Raw genomic sequence first — 16,698 nt, 5'->3', positions numbered from 1 at the left:
TGCCTACGGAGCTGTGAGGGGAACGGCACCTCAGTACCTCCAGGCTCTGATCAGGCCCTACACCCAAACAAGGGCACTGCGTTCATCCACCTCTGGCCTGCTCGCCTCCCTACCACTGAGGAAGTACAGCTCCCGCTCAGCCCAGTCAAAACTGTTCGCTGCCCTGGCCCCCAATGGTGGAACAAACTCCCTCACGACGCCAGGACAGCGGAGTCAATCACCACCTTCCGGAGACACCTGAAACCCCACCTCTTTAAGGAATACCTAGGATAGGTTAAGTAATCCCTCTCACCCCACCCCCCCTAAGTTTTAGATGCACTATTGTTAAGTGACTGTCCCACTGGATGTCATAAGGTGAATGCACCAATTTGTAAGTCGCTCTGGATAAGAGCGTCTGCTAAATGACTTAAATGTAAATGTAAATGTATATAGCCTCCACATTGACTCTGTACCGTAATACCCTGTATATAGCCTCCACATTGACTCTTACCTTTTTTTAAACGTTAGATTTGTTTAGGTATTATCTTCAAACTGCACTGTTGGTTAAGGGCTTGTGAGTAAGCATTTCACAGTAAGGTCTGCACTGTTGGTTAAGGGCTTGTGACTAAGCATTTCACAGTAAGGTCTACACTGTTGGTTAAGGGCTTGTGAGTAAGCATTTCACAGTAAGGTCTGCACTGTTGGTTAAGGGCTTGTGACTAAGCATTTCACAGTAAGGTCTACACTGTTGGTTAAGGGCTTGTAAGTAAGCATTTCACAGTAAGGTCTACACTGTTGGTTAAGGGCTTGTGACTAAGCATTTCACAGTAAGGTCTACACTGTTGGTTAAGGGCTTGTGACTAAGCATTTCACTGTAAGGTCTACACTGTTGGTTAAGGGCTTGTAAGTAAGCATTTCACTGTAAGGTCTACACTGTTGGTTAAGGGCTTGTAAGTCAGCATTTCACAGTAAGGTCTACACTGTTGGTTAAGGGCTTGTGAGTAAGCATTTCACAGTAAGGTCTACACTGTTGGTTAAGGGCTTGTAAGTAAGCATTTCACAGTAAGGTCTACACTGTTGGTTAAGGGCTTGTGAGTAAGCATTTCACAGTAAGGTCTACACTGTTGGTTAAGGGCTTGTGAGTAAGCATTTCACAGTAAGGTCTACACTGTTGGTTAAGGGCTTGTGAGTAAGCATTTCACAGTAAGGTCTACACTGTTGGTTAAGGGCTTGTAAGTAAGCATTTCACAGTAAGGTCTACACTGTTGGTTAAGGGCTTGTGAGTAAGCATTTCACAGTAAGGTCTACACTGTTGGTTAAGGGCTTGTAAGTAAGCATTTCACAGTAAGGTCTACACTGTTGGTTAAGGGCTTGTGAGTAAGCATTTCACAGTAAGGTCTACACTGTTGGTTAAGGGCTTGTAAGTAAGCATTTCACAGTAAGGTCTACACTGTTGGTTAAGGGCTTGTGAGTAAGCATTTCACAGTAAGGTCTACACTGTTGGTTAAGGGCTTGTAAGTAAGCATTTCACAGTAAGGTCTACACTGTTGGTTAAGGGCTTGTGAGTAAGCATTTCACAGTAAGGTCTACACTGTTGGTTAAGGGCTTGTGAGTAAGCATTTCACTGTAAGGTCTACACTGTTGGTTAAGGGCTTGTGAGTAAGCATTTCACTGTAAGGTCTACACTGTTGGTTAAGGGCTTGTGAGTAAGCATTTCACTGTAAGGTCTACACTGTTGGTTAAGGGCTTGTAAGTAAGCATTTCACTGTAAGGTCTACACTGTTGGTTAAGGGCTTGTGAGTAAGCATTTCACTGTAAGGTCTACACTGTTGGTTAAGGGCTTGTGAGTAAGCATTTCACTGTAAGGTCTACACTGTTGGTTAAGGGCTTGTGAGTAAGCATTTCACTGTAAGGTCTACACTGTTGGTTAAGGGCTTGTGAGTAAGCATTTCACAGTAAGGTCTACACTGTTGGTTAAGGGCTTGTAAGTAAGCATTTCACTGTAAGGTCTACACTGTTGGTTAAGGGCTTGTGAGTAAGCATTTCACAGTAAGGTCTACACTGTTGGTTAAGGGCTTGTGAGTAAGCATTTCACTGTAAGGTCTACACTGTTGGTTAAGGGCTTGTGAGTAAGCATTTCACAGTAAGGTCTACACTGTTGGTTAAGGGCTTGTGAGTAAGCATTTCACTGTAAGGTCTACACTGTTGGTTAAGGGCTTGTGAGTAAGCATTTCACAGTAAGGTCTACACTGTTGGTTAAGGGCTTGTGAGTAAGCATTTCACTGTAAGGTCTACACTGTTGGTTAAGGGCTTGTGAGTAAGCATTTCACTGTAAGGTCTACACTGTTGGTTAAGGGCTTGTAAGTAAGCATTTCACAGTAAGGTCTACACTGTTGGTTAAGGGCTTGTAAGTAAGCATTTCACAGTAAGGTCTACACTGTTGGTTAAGGGCTTGTGAGTAAGCATTTCACTGTAAGGTCTACACTGTTGGTTAAGGGCTTGTAAGTAAGCATTTCACTGTAAGGTCTACACTGTTGGTTAAGGGCTTGTAAGTAAGCATTTCACTGTAAGGTCTACACTGTTGGTTAAGGGCTTGTGAGTAAGCATTTCACTGTAAGGTCTACACTGTTGGTTAAGGGCTTGTGAGTAAGCATTTCACAGTAAGGTCTGCACTGTTGGTTAAGGGCTTGTGAGTAAGCATTTCACTGTAAGGTCTACACTGTTGGTTAAGGGCTTGTAAGTAAGCATTTCACTGTAAGGTCTACACTGTTGGTTAAGGGCTTGTGAGTAAGCATTTCACTGTAAGGTCTACACTGTTGGTTAAGGGCTTGTGAGTAAGCATTTCACTGTAAGGTCTACACTGTTGGTTAAGGGCTTGTGAGTAAGCATTTCACTGTAAGGTCTACACTGTTGGTTAAGGGCTTGTAAGTAAGCATTTCACTGTAAGGTCTACACTGTTGGTTAAGGGCTTGTAAGTAAGCATTTCACTGTAAGGTCTACACTGTTGGTTAAGGGCTTGTGAGTAAGCATTTCACTGTAAGGTCTACACTGTTGGTTAAGGGCTTGTGAGTAAGCATTTCACTGTAAGGTCTACACTGTTGGTTAAGGGCTTGTGAGTAAGCATTTCACTGTAAGGTCTGCACTGTTGGTTAAGGGCTTGTGAGTAAGCATTTCACTGTAAGGTCTACACTGTTGGTTAAGGGCTTGTAAGTAAGCATTTCACTGTAAGGTCTACACTGTTGGTTAAGGGCTTGTAAGTAAGCATTTCACTGTAAGGTCTACACTGTTGGTTAAGGGCTTGTGAGTAAGCATTTCACTGTAAGGTCTACACTGTTGGTTAAGGGCTTGTAAGTAAGCATTTCACTGTAAGGTCTACACTGTTGGTTAAGGGCTTGTGAGTAAGCATTTCACTGTAAGGTCTACACTGTTGGTTAAGGGCTTGTAAGTAAGCATTTCACTGTAAGGTCTACACTGTTGGTTAAGGGCTTGTAAGTAAGCATTTCACTGTAAGGTCTACACTGTTGGTTAAGGGCTTGTAAGTAAGCATTTCACTGTAAGGTCTACACTGTTGGTTAAGGGCTTGTAAGTAAGCATTTCACTGTAAGGTCTACACTGTTGGTTAAGGGCTTGTAAGTAAGCATTTCACTGTAAGGTCTACACTGTTGGTTAAGGGCTTGTAAGTAAGCATTTCACTGTAAGGTCTACACTGTTGGTTAAGGGCTTGTAAGTAAGCATTTCACTGTAAGGTCTACACTGTTGGTTAAGGGCTTGTGAGTAAGCATTTCACTGTAAGGTCTACACTGTTGGTTAAGGGCTTGTAAGTAAGCATTTCACTGTAAGGTCTACACTGTTGGTTAAGGGCTTGTAAGTAAGCATTTCACAGTAAGGTCTACACTGTTGGTTAAGGGCTTGTAAGTAAGCATTTCACTGTAAGGTCTACACTGTTGGTTAAGGGCTTGTAAGTAAGCATTTCACAGTAAGGTCTACACTGTTGGTTAAGGGCTTGTAAGTAAGCATTTCACAGTAAGGTCTACACTGTTGGTTAAGGGCTTGTAAGTAAGCATTTCACAGTAAGGTCTACACTGTTGGTTAAGGGCTTGTAAGTAAGCATTTCACTGTAAGGTCTACACTGTTGGTTAAGGGCTTGTGAGTAAGCATTTCACAGTAAGGTCTGCACTGTTGGTTAAGGGCTTGTGACTAAGCATTTCACAGTAAGGTCTACACTGTTGGTTAAGGGCTTGTGAGTAAGCATTTCACTGTAAGGTCTACACTGTTGGTTAAGGGCTTGTGAGTAAGCATTTCACAGTAAGGTCTGCACTGTTGGTTAAGGGCTTGTGAGTAAGCATTTCACAGTAAGGTCTACACTGTTGGTTAAGGGCTTGTGAGTAAGCATTTCACTGTAAGGTCTACACTGTTGGTTAAGGGCTTGTAAGTAAGCATTTCACAGTAAGGTCTGCACTGTTGGTTAAGGGCTTGTGAGTAAGCATTTCACTGTAAGGTCTACACTGTTGGTTAAGGGCTTGTGAGTAAGCATTTCACAGTAAGGTCTACACTGTTGGTTAAGGGCTTGTGAGTAAGCATTTCACAGTAAGGTCTACACTGTTGGTTAAGGGCTTGTAAGTAAGCATTTCACAGTAAGGTCTACACTGTTGGTTAAGGGCTTGTGAGTAAGCATTTCACAGTAAGGTCTGCACTGTTGGTTAAGGGCTTGTGAGTAAGCATTTCACAGTAAGGTCTACACTGTTGGTTAAGGGCTTGTAAGTAAGCATTTCACTGTAAGGTCTACACTGTTGGTTAAGGGCTTGTGACTAAGCATTTCACTGTAAGGTCTACACTGTTGGTTAAGGGCTTGTAAGTAAGCATTTCACTGTAAGGTCTACACTGTTGGTTAAGGGCTTGTGAGTAAGCATTTCACAGTAAGGTCTACACTGTTGGTTAAGGGCTTGTAAGTAAGCATTTCACTGTAAGGTCTACACTGTTGGTTAAGGGCTTGTAAGTAAGCATTTCACTGTAAGGTCTACACTGTTGGTTAAGGGCTTGTAAGTAAGCATTTCACTGTAAGGTCTACACTGTTGGTTAAGGGCTTGTAAGTAAGCATTTCACTGTAAGGTCTACAAATAAGATTGGATTTGATTTGATCCAGACTCATTGGGAAGAAGAAGTGGGCGTGGCATAACAGTTGGTCACAGCAAGAAGTCTGGGTAGCCAGGCAATATGAAGTATGCGAACACAGATTTTTACCTCACTGGGCCGAGTTCTGCTAGCAGCAAACCAAACCTATGTATGCAGAAACCTTAACTAGACCTCCCCTCTCTCTCCCTGCGTGGCTGCTAAGTGGGGTCTGTTCAGAGACCTCCCCTCTCTCTCCCTGCGTGGCTGCTAAGTGGGGTCTGTTCAGAGACCTCCCCTCTCTCCCTGCTAAGTGGGGTCTGTACAGAGACCTCCCCTCTCTCCCTGCGTGGCTGCTAAGTGGGGTCTGTTCAGAGACCTCCCCTCTCTCTCCCTGCGTGGCTGCTAAGTGGGGTCTGTTCAGAGACCTCCCCTCTCTCTCCCTGCGTGGCTGCTAAGTGGGGTCTGTTCAGAGACCTCCCCTCTCTCTCCCTGCGTGGCTGCTCAGTGGGGTCTGTTCAGAAACCTCCCCTCTCTCTCCCTGCTAAGTGGGGTCTGTACAGAGACCTCCCCTCTCTCTCCCTGCGTGGCTGCTAAGTGGGGTCTGTTCAGAGACCTCCCCTCTCTCCCTGCTAAGTGGGGTCTGTACAGAGACCTGCGTGGCTGCTAAGTGGGGTCTGTTCAGAGACCTCCCCTCTCTCTCCCTGCGTGGCTGCTAAGTGGGGTCTGTTCAGAGACCTCCCCTCTCTCTCCCTGCGTGGCTGCTAAGTGGGGTCTGTTCAGAGACCTCCCCTCTCTCTCCCTGCGTGGCTGCTAAGTGGGGTCTGTTCAGAGACCTCCCCTCTCTCTCCCTGCTAAGTGGGGTCTGTACTCCCTCTCTCTCCCTGCGTGGCTGCTAAGTGGGGTCTGTTCAGAGACCTCCCCTCTCTCTCCCTGCGTGGCTGCTAAGTGGGGTCTGTTCAGAGACCTCCCCTCTCTCTCCCTGCGTGGCTGCTAAGTGGGGTCTGTTCAGAGACCTCCCCTCTCTCTCCCTGCTAAGTGGGGTCTGTACAGAGACCTCCCCTCTCTCTCCCTGCTAAGTGGGGTCTGTACAGAGACCTCCCCTCTCTCTCCCTGCTAAGTGGGGTCTGTACAGAGACCTCCCCTCTCTCTCCCTGCGTGGCTGCTAAGTGGGGTCTGTTCAGAGACCTCTCCCTGCGTGGCTGCTAAGTGGGGTCTGTACAGAGACCTCCCCTCTCTCTCCCTGCGTGGCTGCTAAGTGGGGTCTGTTCAGAGACCTCCCTCTCTCTCCTGCGTGGCTGCTAAGTGGGGTCTGTTCAGAGACCTCCCTCTCTCTCCTGCGTGGCTGCTAAGTGGGGTCTGTTCAGAGACCTCCCTCTCTCCCCTGCGTGGCTGCTAAGTGGGGTCTGTTCAGAGACCTCCCCTCTCTCTCCCTGCGTGGCTGCTAAGTGGGGTCTGTTCAGAGACCTCCCCTCTCTCTACCTGCGTGGCTGCTAAGTGGGGTCTGTACAGAAACCTCCCCTCTCTCTTCCTGCGTGGCTGCTAAGTGGGGTCTGTTCAGAGACCTCCCCTCTCTCTCCCTGCGTGGCTGCTAAGTGGGGTCTGTTCAGAGACCTCCTCTCTCTCCCTGCGTGGCTGCTAAGTGGGGTCTGTTCGTCCCCTCTCTCTCCCTGGTGGCTGCTAAGTGGGGTCTGTTCAGAGACCTCTCCAGAGACCTCCCTCTCTCCCTGCGTGGCTGCTAAGTGGGGTCTGTTCAGAGACCTCCCCTCTCTCTCCTGCGTGGCTGCTAAGTGGGGTCTGTTCAGAGACCTCCCCTCTCTCTCCCTGCGTGGCTGCTAAGTGGGGTCTGTTCAGAGACCTCCCCTCTCTCCCTGCGTGGCTGCTAAGTGGGGTCTGTTCAGAGACCTCCCTCTCTCTCCCTGCGTGGCTGCTAAGTGGGGTCTGTTCAGAGACCTCCCTCTCTCTCCTGCGTGGCTGCTAAGTGGGGTCTGTTCAGAGACCTCCCTCTCTCCCTGCGTGGCTGCTAAGTGGGGTCTGTTCAGAGACCTCCCCTCTCTCTCCCTGCGTGGCTGCTAAGTGGGGTCTGTACAGAGACCTCCCCTCTCTCTCCCTGCGTGGCTGCTAAGTGGGGTCTGTTCAGAGACCTCCCCTCTCTCTCCCTGCGTGGCTGCTAAGTGGGGTCTGTTCAGAGACCTCCCCTCTCTCTCCTGCGTGGCTGCTAAGTGGGGTCTGTTCAGAGACCTCCCTCTCTCCCTCTGCTGCTGTGGCTGCTAAGTGGGGTCTGTTCAGAGACCTCCCTCTCTCTCCCTGCGTGGCTGCTAAGTGGGGTCTGTTCAGAGACCTCCCCTCTCTCCCTGCGTGGCTGCTAAGTGGGGTCTGTTCAGAGACCTCCCCTCTCTCTCCCTGCGTGGCTGCTAAGTGGGGTCTGTTCAGAGACCTCCCCTCTCTCTCTCCTGCTGGCTGTAAGGTGGCTGGGGGTCTGTTCAGAGACCTCCTCTCTCCCTGCTAAGTGGGGTCTGTACAGAGACCTCCCTCTCTCTCCCTGCGTGGCTGCTAAGTGGGGTCTGTTCAGAGACCTCCCCTCTCTGCTAAGTGGGGTCTGTGAGACCTCCCCTCTCTCTCCTGCGTGGCTGCTAAGTGGGGTCTGTTCAGAGACCTCCCCTCTCTCTCCCTGCGTGGCTGCTAAGTGGGGTCTGTTCAGAGACCTCCCCTCTCTCTCCCTGCGTGGCTGCTAAGTGGGGTCTGTTCAGAGACCTCCCCTCTCTCTCCCTGCGTGGCTGCTAAGTGGGGTCTGTACAGAGACCTCCCCTCTCTCCCGTGGCTGCTAAGTGGGGTCTGTTCAGAGACCTCCCTCTCTCTCCTGCGTGGCTGCTAAGTGGGGTCTGTTCAGAGACCTCCCTCTCTCTCCCTGCGTGGCTGCTAAGTGGGGTCTGTTCAGAGACCTCCCCTCTCTCTCCCTGCGTGGCTGCTAAGTGGGGTCTGTTCAGGGGTGGCTGCTAAGTGGGGTCTGTTCAGAGACCTCCTCTCTCTCCCTGCTAAGTGGGGTCTGTACAGAGACCTCCCTCTCTCTCCTGCGTGGCTGCTAAGTGGGGTCTGTTCAGAGACCTCCCTCTCTCTCCTGCGTGGCTGCTAAGTGGGGTCTGTTCAGAGACCTCCCCTCTCTCTCCCTGCGTGGCTGCTAAGTGGGGTCTGTTCAGAGACCTCCCCTCTCTCTCCCTGCGTGGCTGCTAAGTGGGGTCTGTACAGGACCTCTGTTCAGAGACCTCCCCTCTCTCCCTGCTAAGTGGGGTCTGTACAGAGACCTGCTAAGTGGGGTCTGTACAGAGACCTCCCCTCTCTCTCCCTGCTAAGTGGGGTCTGCAGAGACCTCCCCTCTCTCTCTGCTAAGTGGGGTCTGTTCAGAGACCTCCCCTCTCTCTCCCTGCGTGGGGGTGCTAGAGACCTCTCCCTGGGGCTGCTAAGTGGGGTCTGAGACCTCCCCTCTCTCCCTGCGTGGCTGCTAAGTGGGGTCTGTTCAGAGACCCTCTCTCTCCCTGCGTGGCTGCTAAGTGGGGTCTGTACAGAGACCTCCCTCTCTCTCCCTGCGTGGCTGCTAAGTGGGGTCTGTTCAGAGACCTCCCTCTCTCTCCCTGCGTGGCTGCTAAGTGGGGTCTGTTCAGAGACCTCCCTCTCTCTCCCTGCGTGGCTGCTAAGTGGGGTCTGTTCAGAGACCTCCCTCTCTCTCCCTGCTAAGTGGCTGCTAAGTGGGCTGCTGTGGGGTCTGTTCAGAGACCTCCCTCTCTCTCCCTGCGTGGCTGCTAAGTGGGGTCTGTTCAGAGACCTCCCTCTCTCTCCCTGCGTGGCTGCTAAGTGGGGTCTGTTCAGAGACCTCCCTCTCTCTCTGCGTGGCTGCTAAGTGGGGTCTGTACAGAGACCTCCCCTCTCTCCCTGCGGGGTCTGGCTCCCTCTCTCTCCCTGCTAAGTGGGGTCTGTACAGAGACCTCCCCTCTCTCTCCCTGCGTGGCTGCTAAGTGGGGTCTGTTCAGAGACCTCCCCTCTCTCTCCCTGCGTGGCTGCTAAGTGGGGTCTGTTCAGAGACCTCCCCTCTCTCTCCCTGCGTGGCTGCTAAGTGGGGTCTGTTCAGAGACCTCCCCTCTCTCTCCCTGCGTGGCTGCTAAGTGGGGTCTGTTCAGAGACCTCCCCTCTCTCTCCCTGCGTGGCTGCTAAGTGGGGTCTGTTCAGAGACCTCCCCTCTCTCTCCCTGCGTGGCTGCTAAGTGGGGTCTGTACAGAGACCTCCCCTCTCTCTTCCTGCGTGGCTGCTAAGTGGGGTCTGTTCAGAGACCTCCCCTCTCTCTCCCTGCGTGGCTGCTAAGTGGGGTCTGTTCAGAGACCTCCCCTCTCTCTCCCTGCGTGGCTGCTAAGTGGGGTCTGTTCAGAGACCTCCCCTCTCTCTCCCTGCGTGGCTGCTAAGTGGGGTCTGTTCAGAGACCTCTCCCTGCGTGGCTGCTAAGTGGGGTCTGTACAGAGACCTCCCCTCTCTCTCCCTGCGTGGCTGCTAAGTGGGGTCTGTTCAGAGACCTCCCCTCTCTCTCCCTGCGTGGCTGCTAAGTGGGGTCTGTACAGAGACCTCCCCTCTCTCTCCCTGCGTGGCTGCTAAGTGGGGTCTGTTCAGAGACCTCCCCTCTCTCTCCCTGCGTGGCTGCTAAGTGGGGTCTGTTCAGAGACCTCCCTCCCTCTCTGCTAAGTGGGGTCCCTGCGTGGCTGCTAAGTGGGGTCTGTTCAGAGACCTCCCCTCTCTCTCCCTGCGTGGCTGCTAAGTGGGGTCTGTGAGACCTCCCCTCTCTCTCCCTGCGTGGCTGCTAAGTGGGGTCTGTACAGAGACCTCCCCTCTCTCTCTGCTGCTAAGTGGGGTCTGCTAAGTGGGGGGTCTGTTCAGAGACCTCCCCTCTCTCTCCCTGCGTGGCTGCTAAGTGGGGTCTGTTCAGAGACCTCCTCTCTCCCTGCGTGGCTGCTAAGTGGGGTCTGTACAGAGACCTCCCTCTCTCTCCCTGCGTGGCTGCTAAGTGGGGTCTGTTCAGAGACCTCCCTCTCTCTCTCCGTGGCTAAGTGGGGTCTGTACAGAGACCTCCCCTCTCTCTCCCTGCTAAGTGGCTGCTAAGTGGGGTCTGTTCAGAGACCTCCCTCTCTCTCCTGCGTGGCTGCTAAGTGGGGTCTGTTCAGAGACCTCCCTCTCTCCCTGCGTGGCTGCTAAGTGGGGTCTGTTCAGAGACCTCCCTCTCTCTCCCTGCGTGGCTGCTAAGTGGGGTCTGTTCAGAGACCTCCCTCTCTCTTCCTGCGTGGCTGCTAAGTGGGGTCTGTTCAGAGACCTCCCCTCTCTCTCCCTGCGTGGCTGCTAAGTGGGGTCTGTTCAGAGACCTCCCTCTCTCTCCCTGCGTGGCTGCTAAGTGGGGTCTGTTCAGAGACCTCCCTCTCTCCCTGCGTGGCTGCTAAGTGGGGTCTGTTCAGAGACCTCCCCTCTCTCTCCTGCGTGGCTGCTAAGTGGGGTCTGTTCAGAGACCTCCCCTCTCTCTCCTGCGTGGCTGCTAAGTGGGGTCTGTTCAGAGACCTCCCTCTCTCTCCCTGCGTGGCTGCTAAGTGGGGTCTGTTCAGAGACCTCCCTCTCTCCCTGCGTGGCTGCTAAGTGGGGTCTGTTCAGAGACCTCCCCTCTCTCTCCCTGTGTGGCTGCTAAGTGGGGTCTGTTCAGAGACCTCCTCTCTCTCCTGGGGCTGCTAAGTGGGGTCTGTTCAGAGACCTCCCCTCTCTCCCCTGCGTGGCTGCTAAGTGGGGTCTGTTCAGAGACCTCCCTGCTGCTAAGTGGGGTCTGTACAGAGACCTCCCCTCTCTCTCCCTGCGTGGCTGCTAAGTGGGGTCTGTTCAGAGACCTCCCCTCTCTCTCCCTGCGTGGCTGCTAAGTGGGGTCTGTTCAGAGACCTCCCCTCTCTCTCCCTGCGTGGCTGCTAAGTGGGGTCTGTTCAGAGACCTCCCCTCTCTCTCCCTGCGTGGCTGCTAAGTGGGGTCTGTACAGAGACCTCCCCTCTCTCTCCCTGCGTGGCTGCTAAGTGGGGTCTGTTCAGAGACCTCCCCTCTCTCTCCCTGCGTGGCTGCTAAGTGGGGTCTGTACAGAAACCTCCCCTCTCTCTTCCTGCGTGGCTGCTAAGTGGGGTCTGTTCAGAGACCTCCCCTCTCTCTCCCTGCGTGGCTGCTAAGTGGGGTCTGTTCAGAGAGCTCCCCTCTCTCTCCCTGCGTGGCTGCTAAGTGGGATCTGTACAGAAACCTCCCCTCTCTCTTCCTGCGTGGCTGCTAAGTGGGGTCTGTTCAGAGATCTCCCCTCTCTCTCCCTGCGTGGCTGCTAAGTGGGGTCTGTTCAGAGATCTCCCCTCTCTCTCCCTGCGTGGCTGCTAAGTGGGGTCTGTTCAGAGACCTCCCCTCTCTCTCCCTGCGTGGCTGCTAAGTGGGGTCTGTACAGAAACCTCCCCTCTCTCTTCCTGCGTGGCTGCTAAGTGGGGTCTGTTCAGAGACCTCCCCTCTCTCTCCCTGCGTGGCTGCTAAGTGGGGTCTGTTCAGAGACCTCTCCCTGCGTGGCTGCTAAGTGGGGTCTGTTCAGAGACTTCCCCTCTCTCTCCCTGCGTGGCTGCTAAGTGGGGTCTGTTCAGAGACCTCTCCCTGCGTGGCTGCTAACTGGGGTACTTCCAACAACTCTACAGGTTCATGTTACACATCATTACAACGCAAATAAGTGTTTTATAATGCAGCACTTTAGATTACTCACAATTTGCCATCCTTGAAGGAACGAACGAAGACGGTGTCTTTCTTTATGGTGGCCTCTTCATGGCAGTCTGGGGTGATGACCTGGAGAGGGAGATATAGAGAGAGATGGATGGATGGTGAGAGAGTGGACAGGGGAGAGATGGATGGATGGTGAGAGAGTGGACAGGGGAGAGATGGATGGATGGTGAGAGAGTGAGTCTATGGCTCTTCAGAAATACTGTAGCACTGAGCAAAGAGGACATGGTCGACAGAACTCTCCAATATGTCGTTTCAAAATGAAGACATGAGAGGCTAACAGTTTGCAAAGATTAGCATTTATACGTGAGTAAAGAGACTCGCTGGTCTGCCTTCCAAACACGGACAACCCTCCTACACACACAGGAACAGAGAGCAGTAGCAGTGGGAGTCCTAGCTAACAGGCAACACAGTCCAGACTCGAGGAGGTGGTGCTGTGGGATTAGCTAAGATCCTCTTTGAAGAGGTAGGGTTTCAGGTGTGTTCATTCCACTGCCCATCTCTGTTGATCTCCATCTCCCTCCCTCCATCTCTATCTCTGCACCTCTCTTCCTCCCTTCATCTCTATCTCTCCACCTCTCTTCCCCTATCCACCTCTCTTCCTCCCTCCATCTCTATCTCTCCACCTCTCTTCCTCCCTCCATCTCTATCTCTCCACCTCTCTTCCCCTATCCACCTCTCTTCCTCCCTCCATCTCTATCTCTCCACCTCTCTTCCTCCCTCCATCTCTATCTCTCCACCTCTCTTCCTCCATCCACCTCTCTTCCTCCATCCACCCCTCTTCCTCCATCCACCCCTCTTCCTCCATCCACCTCTCTTCCTCCATCCACCCCTCTTCCTCCATCCACCCCTCTTCCTCCATCCACCTCTCTTCCTCCCTCCATCTCTATCTCTCCACCTCTCTTCCCCTATCCACCTCTCTTCCTCCCTCCATCTCTATCTCTCCACCTCTCTTCCTCCCTCCATCTCTATCTCTCCACCTCTCTTCCCCATCCACCTCTCTTCCTCCCTCCATCTCTATCTCTCCACCATCCACCCTCTTCCTCCCTCCATCTCTATCTCTCCACCTCTCTTCCTCCATCCACCTCTCTTCCTCCATCCACCCCTCTTCCTCCATCCACCCCTCTTCCTCCATCCACCTCTCTTCCTCCATCCACCTCTCTTCCTCCATCCACCCCTCTTCCTCCATCCACCCCTCTTCCTCCATCCACCTCTCTTCCTCCATCCACCCCTCTTCCTCTATCCACCTCTTTCCTCCATCCACCCCTCTTCCTCCATCCACCTCTCTTCCTCCATCCACCCCTCTTCCTCCATCCACCTCTCTTCCTCCATCCACCTCTCTTCCTCCATCCACCCCTCTTCCTCCATCCACCCCTCTTCCTCCATCCACCTCTCTTCCTCCATCCACCCCTCTTCCTCTATCCACCTCTCTTCCTCCATCCACCCCTCTTCCTCCATCCACCCCTCTTCCTCCATCCACCTCTCTTCCTCCATCCACCTCTCTTCCTCCATCCACCCCTCTTCCTCCATCCACCCCTCTTCCTCCATCCACCCCTCTTCCTCCATCCACCTCTCTTCCTCCATCCACCTCTCTTCCTCCATCCACCTCTCTTCCTCCATCCACCCCTCTTCCTCCATCCACCCCTCTTCCTCTATCCACCTCTCTTCCTCCATCCACCTCTCTTCCTCCATCCACCTCTCTTCCTCCATCCATCTCTATCTCTCCACCTCTCTTCCTCCATCCACCTCTCTTCCTCCATCCACCTCTCTTCCTCCATCCATCTCTCCACCTCTCTTCCTCCATCCACCTCTTCCTCCCTCCATCCATCTCTATCTCTCCACCTCTCTTCCTCCATCCACCTCTCTTCCTCCATCCACCCCTCTTCCTCCATCCACCCCTCTTCCTCCATCCACCCCTCTTCCTCCATCCACCTCTCTTCCTCCATCCACCTCTCTTCCTCCATCCATCTCTCCATCCATCTCTTCCTCCATCCACCTCTTCCTCCCTCCATCCATCTCTCCATCCATCTCTCCACCATCCTCTTCCTCCATCCACCTCTCTTCCTCCATCCACCCCTCTTCCTCCATCCACCCCTCTTCCTCCATCCACCTCTCTTCCTCCATCCACCTCTATCTCTTCACCTCTCTTCCTCCATCCACCTCTCTTCCTCCATCCATCTCTCTTCCTCCATCCACCCCTCTTCCTCCATCCACCCCTCTTCCTCCATCCACCTCTCTTCCTCCATCCACCCCTCTTCCTCTATCCACCTCTCTTCCTCCATCCACCTCTCTTCCTCCATCCACCCCTCTTCCTCTATCCACCTCTCTTCCTCCATCCACCCCTCTTCCTCCATCCACCTCTCTTCCTCCATCCACCTCCCTTCCTCCATCCACCTCCCTTCCTCCATCCATATCAGTATTGTACTATGAGGCAGCCATGTAGTATTGTACTACGAGGCAGCCCTGTAGCTGTAGTATTGTACTACGAGGCAGCACTGTAGCTGTAGTATTGTACTATGAGGCAGCCATGTAGTATTGTACTACGAGGCAGCCCTGTAGCTGTAGTATTGTACTATGAGGCAGCCATGTAGTATTGTACTACGAGGCAGCCCTGTAGCTGTAGTATTGTACTACGGGCAGCCCTGCAGCTGTAATATTATACTACGAGGCAGCCCTGTAGCTGTAGTATTATACTACGAGGCAGCCCTGTAGCTGTAGTATTGTACTACGAGGCAGCCCTGTAGCTGTAGTATTATACTACGAGGCAGCCCTGTAGCTGTAGTATTGTACTACGGGGCAGCCCTGCAGCTGTAATATTATACTACGAGGCAGCCCTGTAGCTGTAGTATTATACGACGAGGCAGCCCTGTAGCTGTAGTATTGTACTACGAGGCAGCTCTGTAGCTGTAGTATTATACTACGAGGCAGCCCTGTAGCTGTAGTATTGTACTACGAGGCAGCCCTGTAGCTGTAGTATTGTACTACGAGGCAGCCCTGTAGCTGTAGTATTATACTACGAGGCAGCCCTGTAGCTGTAGTATTGTACTATGAGGCAGCCATGTAGCTGTAGTATTGTACTACGAGGCAGCCCTGTAGCTGTAGTATTGTACTACGAGGCAGCCCTGTAGCTGTAGTATTGTACTATGAGGCAGCCATGTAGTATTGTACTACGTGGCAGCCCTGTAGCTGTAGTATTGTACTACGAGGCAGCCCTGTATCTGTAGTATTATACTACGAGGCAGCCCTGTAGCTGTAGTATTGCACTACGAGGCAGCCCTGTAGCTGTAGTATTGCACTACGAGGCAGCCCTGTAGCTGTAGTATTGTACTATGAGGCAGCCCTGTAGCTGTAGTATTGTACTATGAGGCAGCCCTGTAGCTGTAGTATTATACTACGAGGCAGCCCTGTAGCTGTAGTATTATACTACGAGGCAGCCCTGTAGCTGTAGTATTGTACTATGAGGCAGCCATGTAGTATTGTACTACGAGGCATCCCTGTAGCTGTAGCATTGTACTACGAGGCAGCCCTGTAGCTGTAGTATTATACTACGAGGCAGCCCTGTAGCTGTAGTATTATACTACGAGGCAGCCCTGTAGCTGTAGTATTGTACTACGAGGCAGCCCTGTAGCTGTAGTATTGTACTACGAGGCAGCCCTGTAGCTGTAGTATTTATTGTACTATGAGGCAGCCATGTAGTATTGTACTACGAGGCAGCCCTGTAGCTGTAGTATTGTACTACGAGGCAGCCATGTAGTATTGTACTACGAGGCAGCCCTGTAGCTGTAGTATTGTACTACGAGGCAGCCCTGTAGCTGTAGTTCCCCACATGTAAGTAGTGCACTATATAGGGAATAGGGCTTTGGTCTAAAGTAGTGCACTATATAGGGAATAGGGTGCCATTTGGGATGCAACCCGGGGGGGGGGCCCTGCGGACTTCACAGGAATCATTAAAGGAGCAGCGTCCTCCTTTCCTCCCAGTGTCTCAGTTCTGCCTGGGAGAACCACTTACATAGACAAACACTGCTGGGCTGGTGGGCCTGCTGTCACCCTGTCTGTGTGTGTCTGTGTGTCTGTGTGTCTGTGTGTGTCTGTGTGTCTGTGTGTGTCTGTGTGTGTGTGTGTGTGTGTGTGTGTGTGTGTGTGTGTGTGTGTGTGTGTGTGTGTGTGTGTGTGTGTGTGTGTGTGTGTGTGTGTGTGTGTGTGTGTGTGTGTGTGTGTGTGTGTGTGTGTGTGTGTGTGTGTGTGTGTGTGTGTGTGTGTGTGTGTGTGTGTGTGTGTGTGTGTCTGTGTGTGTCTGTGTGTGTCTGTGTGTTTCTGTGTGTACTGACCTGTGGTAACTAAAGTGAGGAAAGAAACAGGTCTGAAGAACCCTGATAGCTGACTCTCATTAAACACAGTGTGTGTAACTGTTAAACAAAAACAAAGTAAAACAAACAGCTGTTTTCTCATTTCAGCTGGGCAGCATTGTGTATCTACAATGCAACAACCAGCCATATGAATCCATTGTTTTTAGTGGAAAAGCAATTTGATCAAAGACCCAACTTTGACAACTATTTTACGACAAAATGTTCCAACTGATGATGGAGAGGTCTCGACACGGACAATAATCTACTTTACTGATGATAGAGGTCTCGACACGGACAATAATCTACTTTACTGATGATAGAGAGGTCTCAACACTGACAATAATCTACTTTACTGATGATAGAGGTCTCAACACTGACAATAATCTACTTTACTGATGATAGAGGTCTCAACACTGACAATAATCTACTTTACTGATGATAGAGAGGTCTCAACACGGAC

General features: G+C 51.8%; 1 protein-coding gene across 1 annotated transcript in view; it reads right to left on the bottom strand.

Annotated features, from left to right (window-relative positions):
* Positions 1 to 16,698, bottom strand: part of arid4b (AT-rich interaction domain 4B) — a 232,979-nt gene that overhangs the window by 106,909 nt on the left and 109,372 nt on the right. Inside the window, exon 9 of the mRNA XM_046290716.1 lies at positions 11,879 to 11,958. Coding sequence (XP_046146672.1) covers positions 11,879 to 11,958 — 80 coding nt within the window. The remainder of the gene's footprint in view (positions 1 to 11,878; positions 11,959 to 16,698) is intronic.

The sequence above is a fragment of the Oncorhynchus gorbuscha genome, linkage group LG11 (assembly GCF_021184085.1).
Source record: "Oncorhynchus gorbuscha isolate QuinsamMale2020 ecotype Even-year linkage group LG11, OgorEven_v1.0, whole genome shotgun sequence".
NCBI lineage: Eukaryota > Metazoa > Chordata > Actinopteri > Salmoniformes > Salmonidae > Oncorhynchus > Oncorhynchus gorbuscha.
The sequence above is the reverse complement of the archived record's forward strand: the minus strand, read 5'-3'. Positions and strand labels throughout refer to the sequence as shown.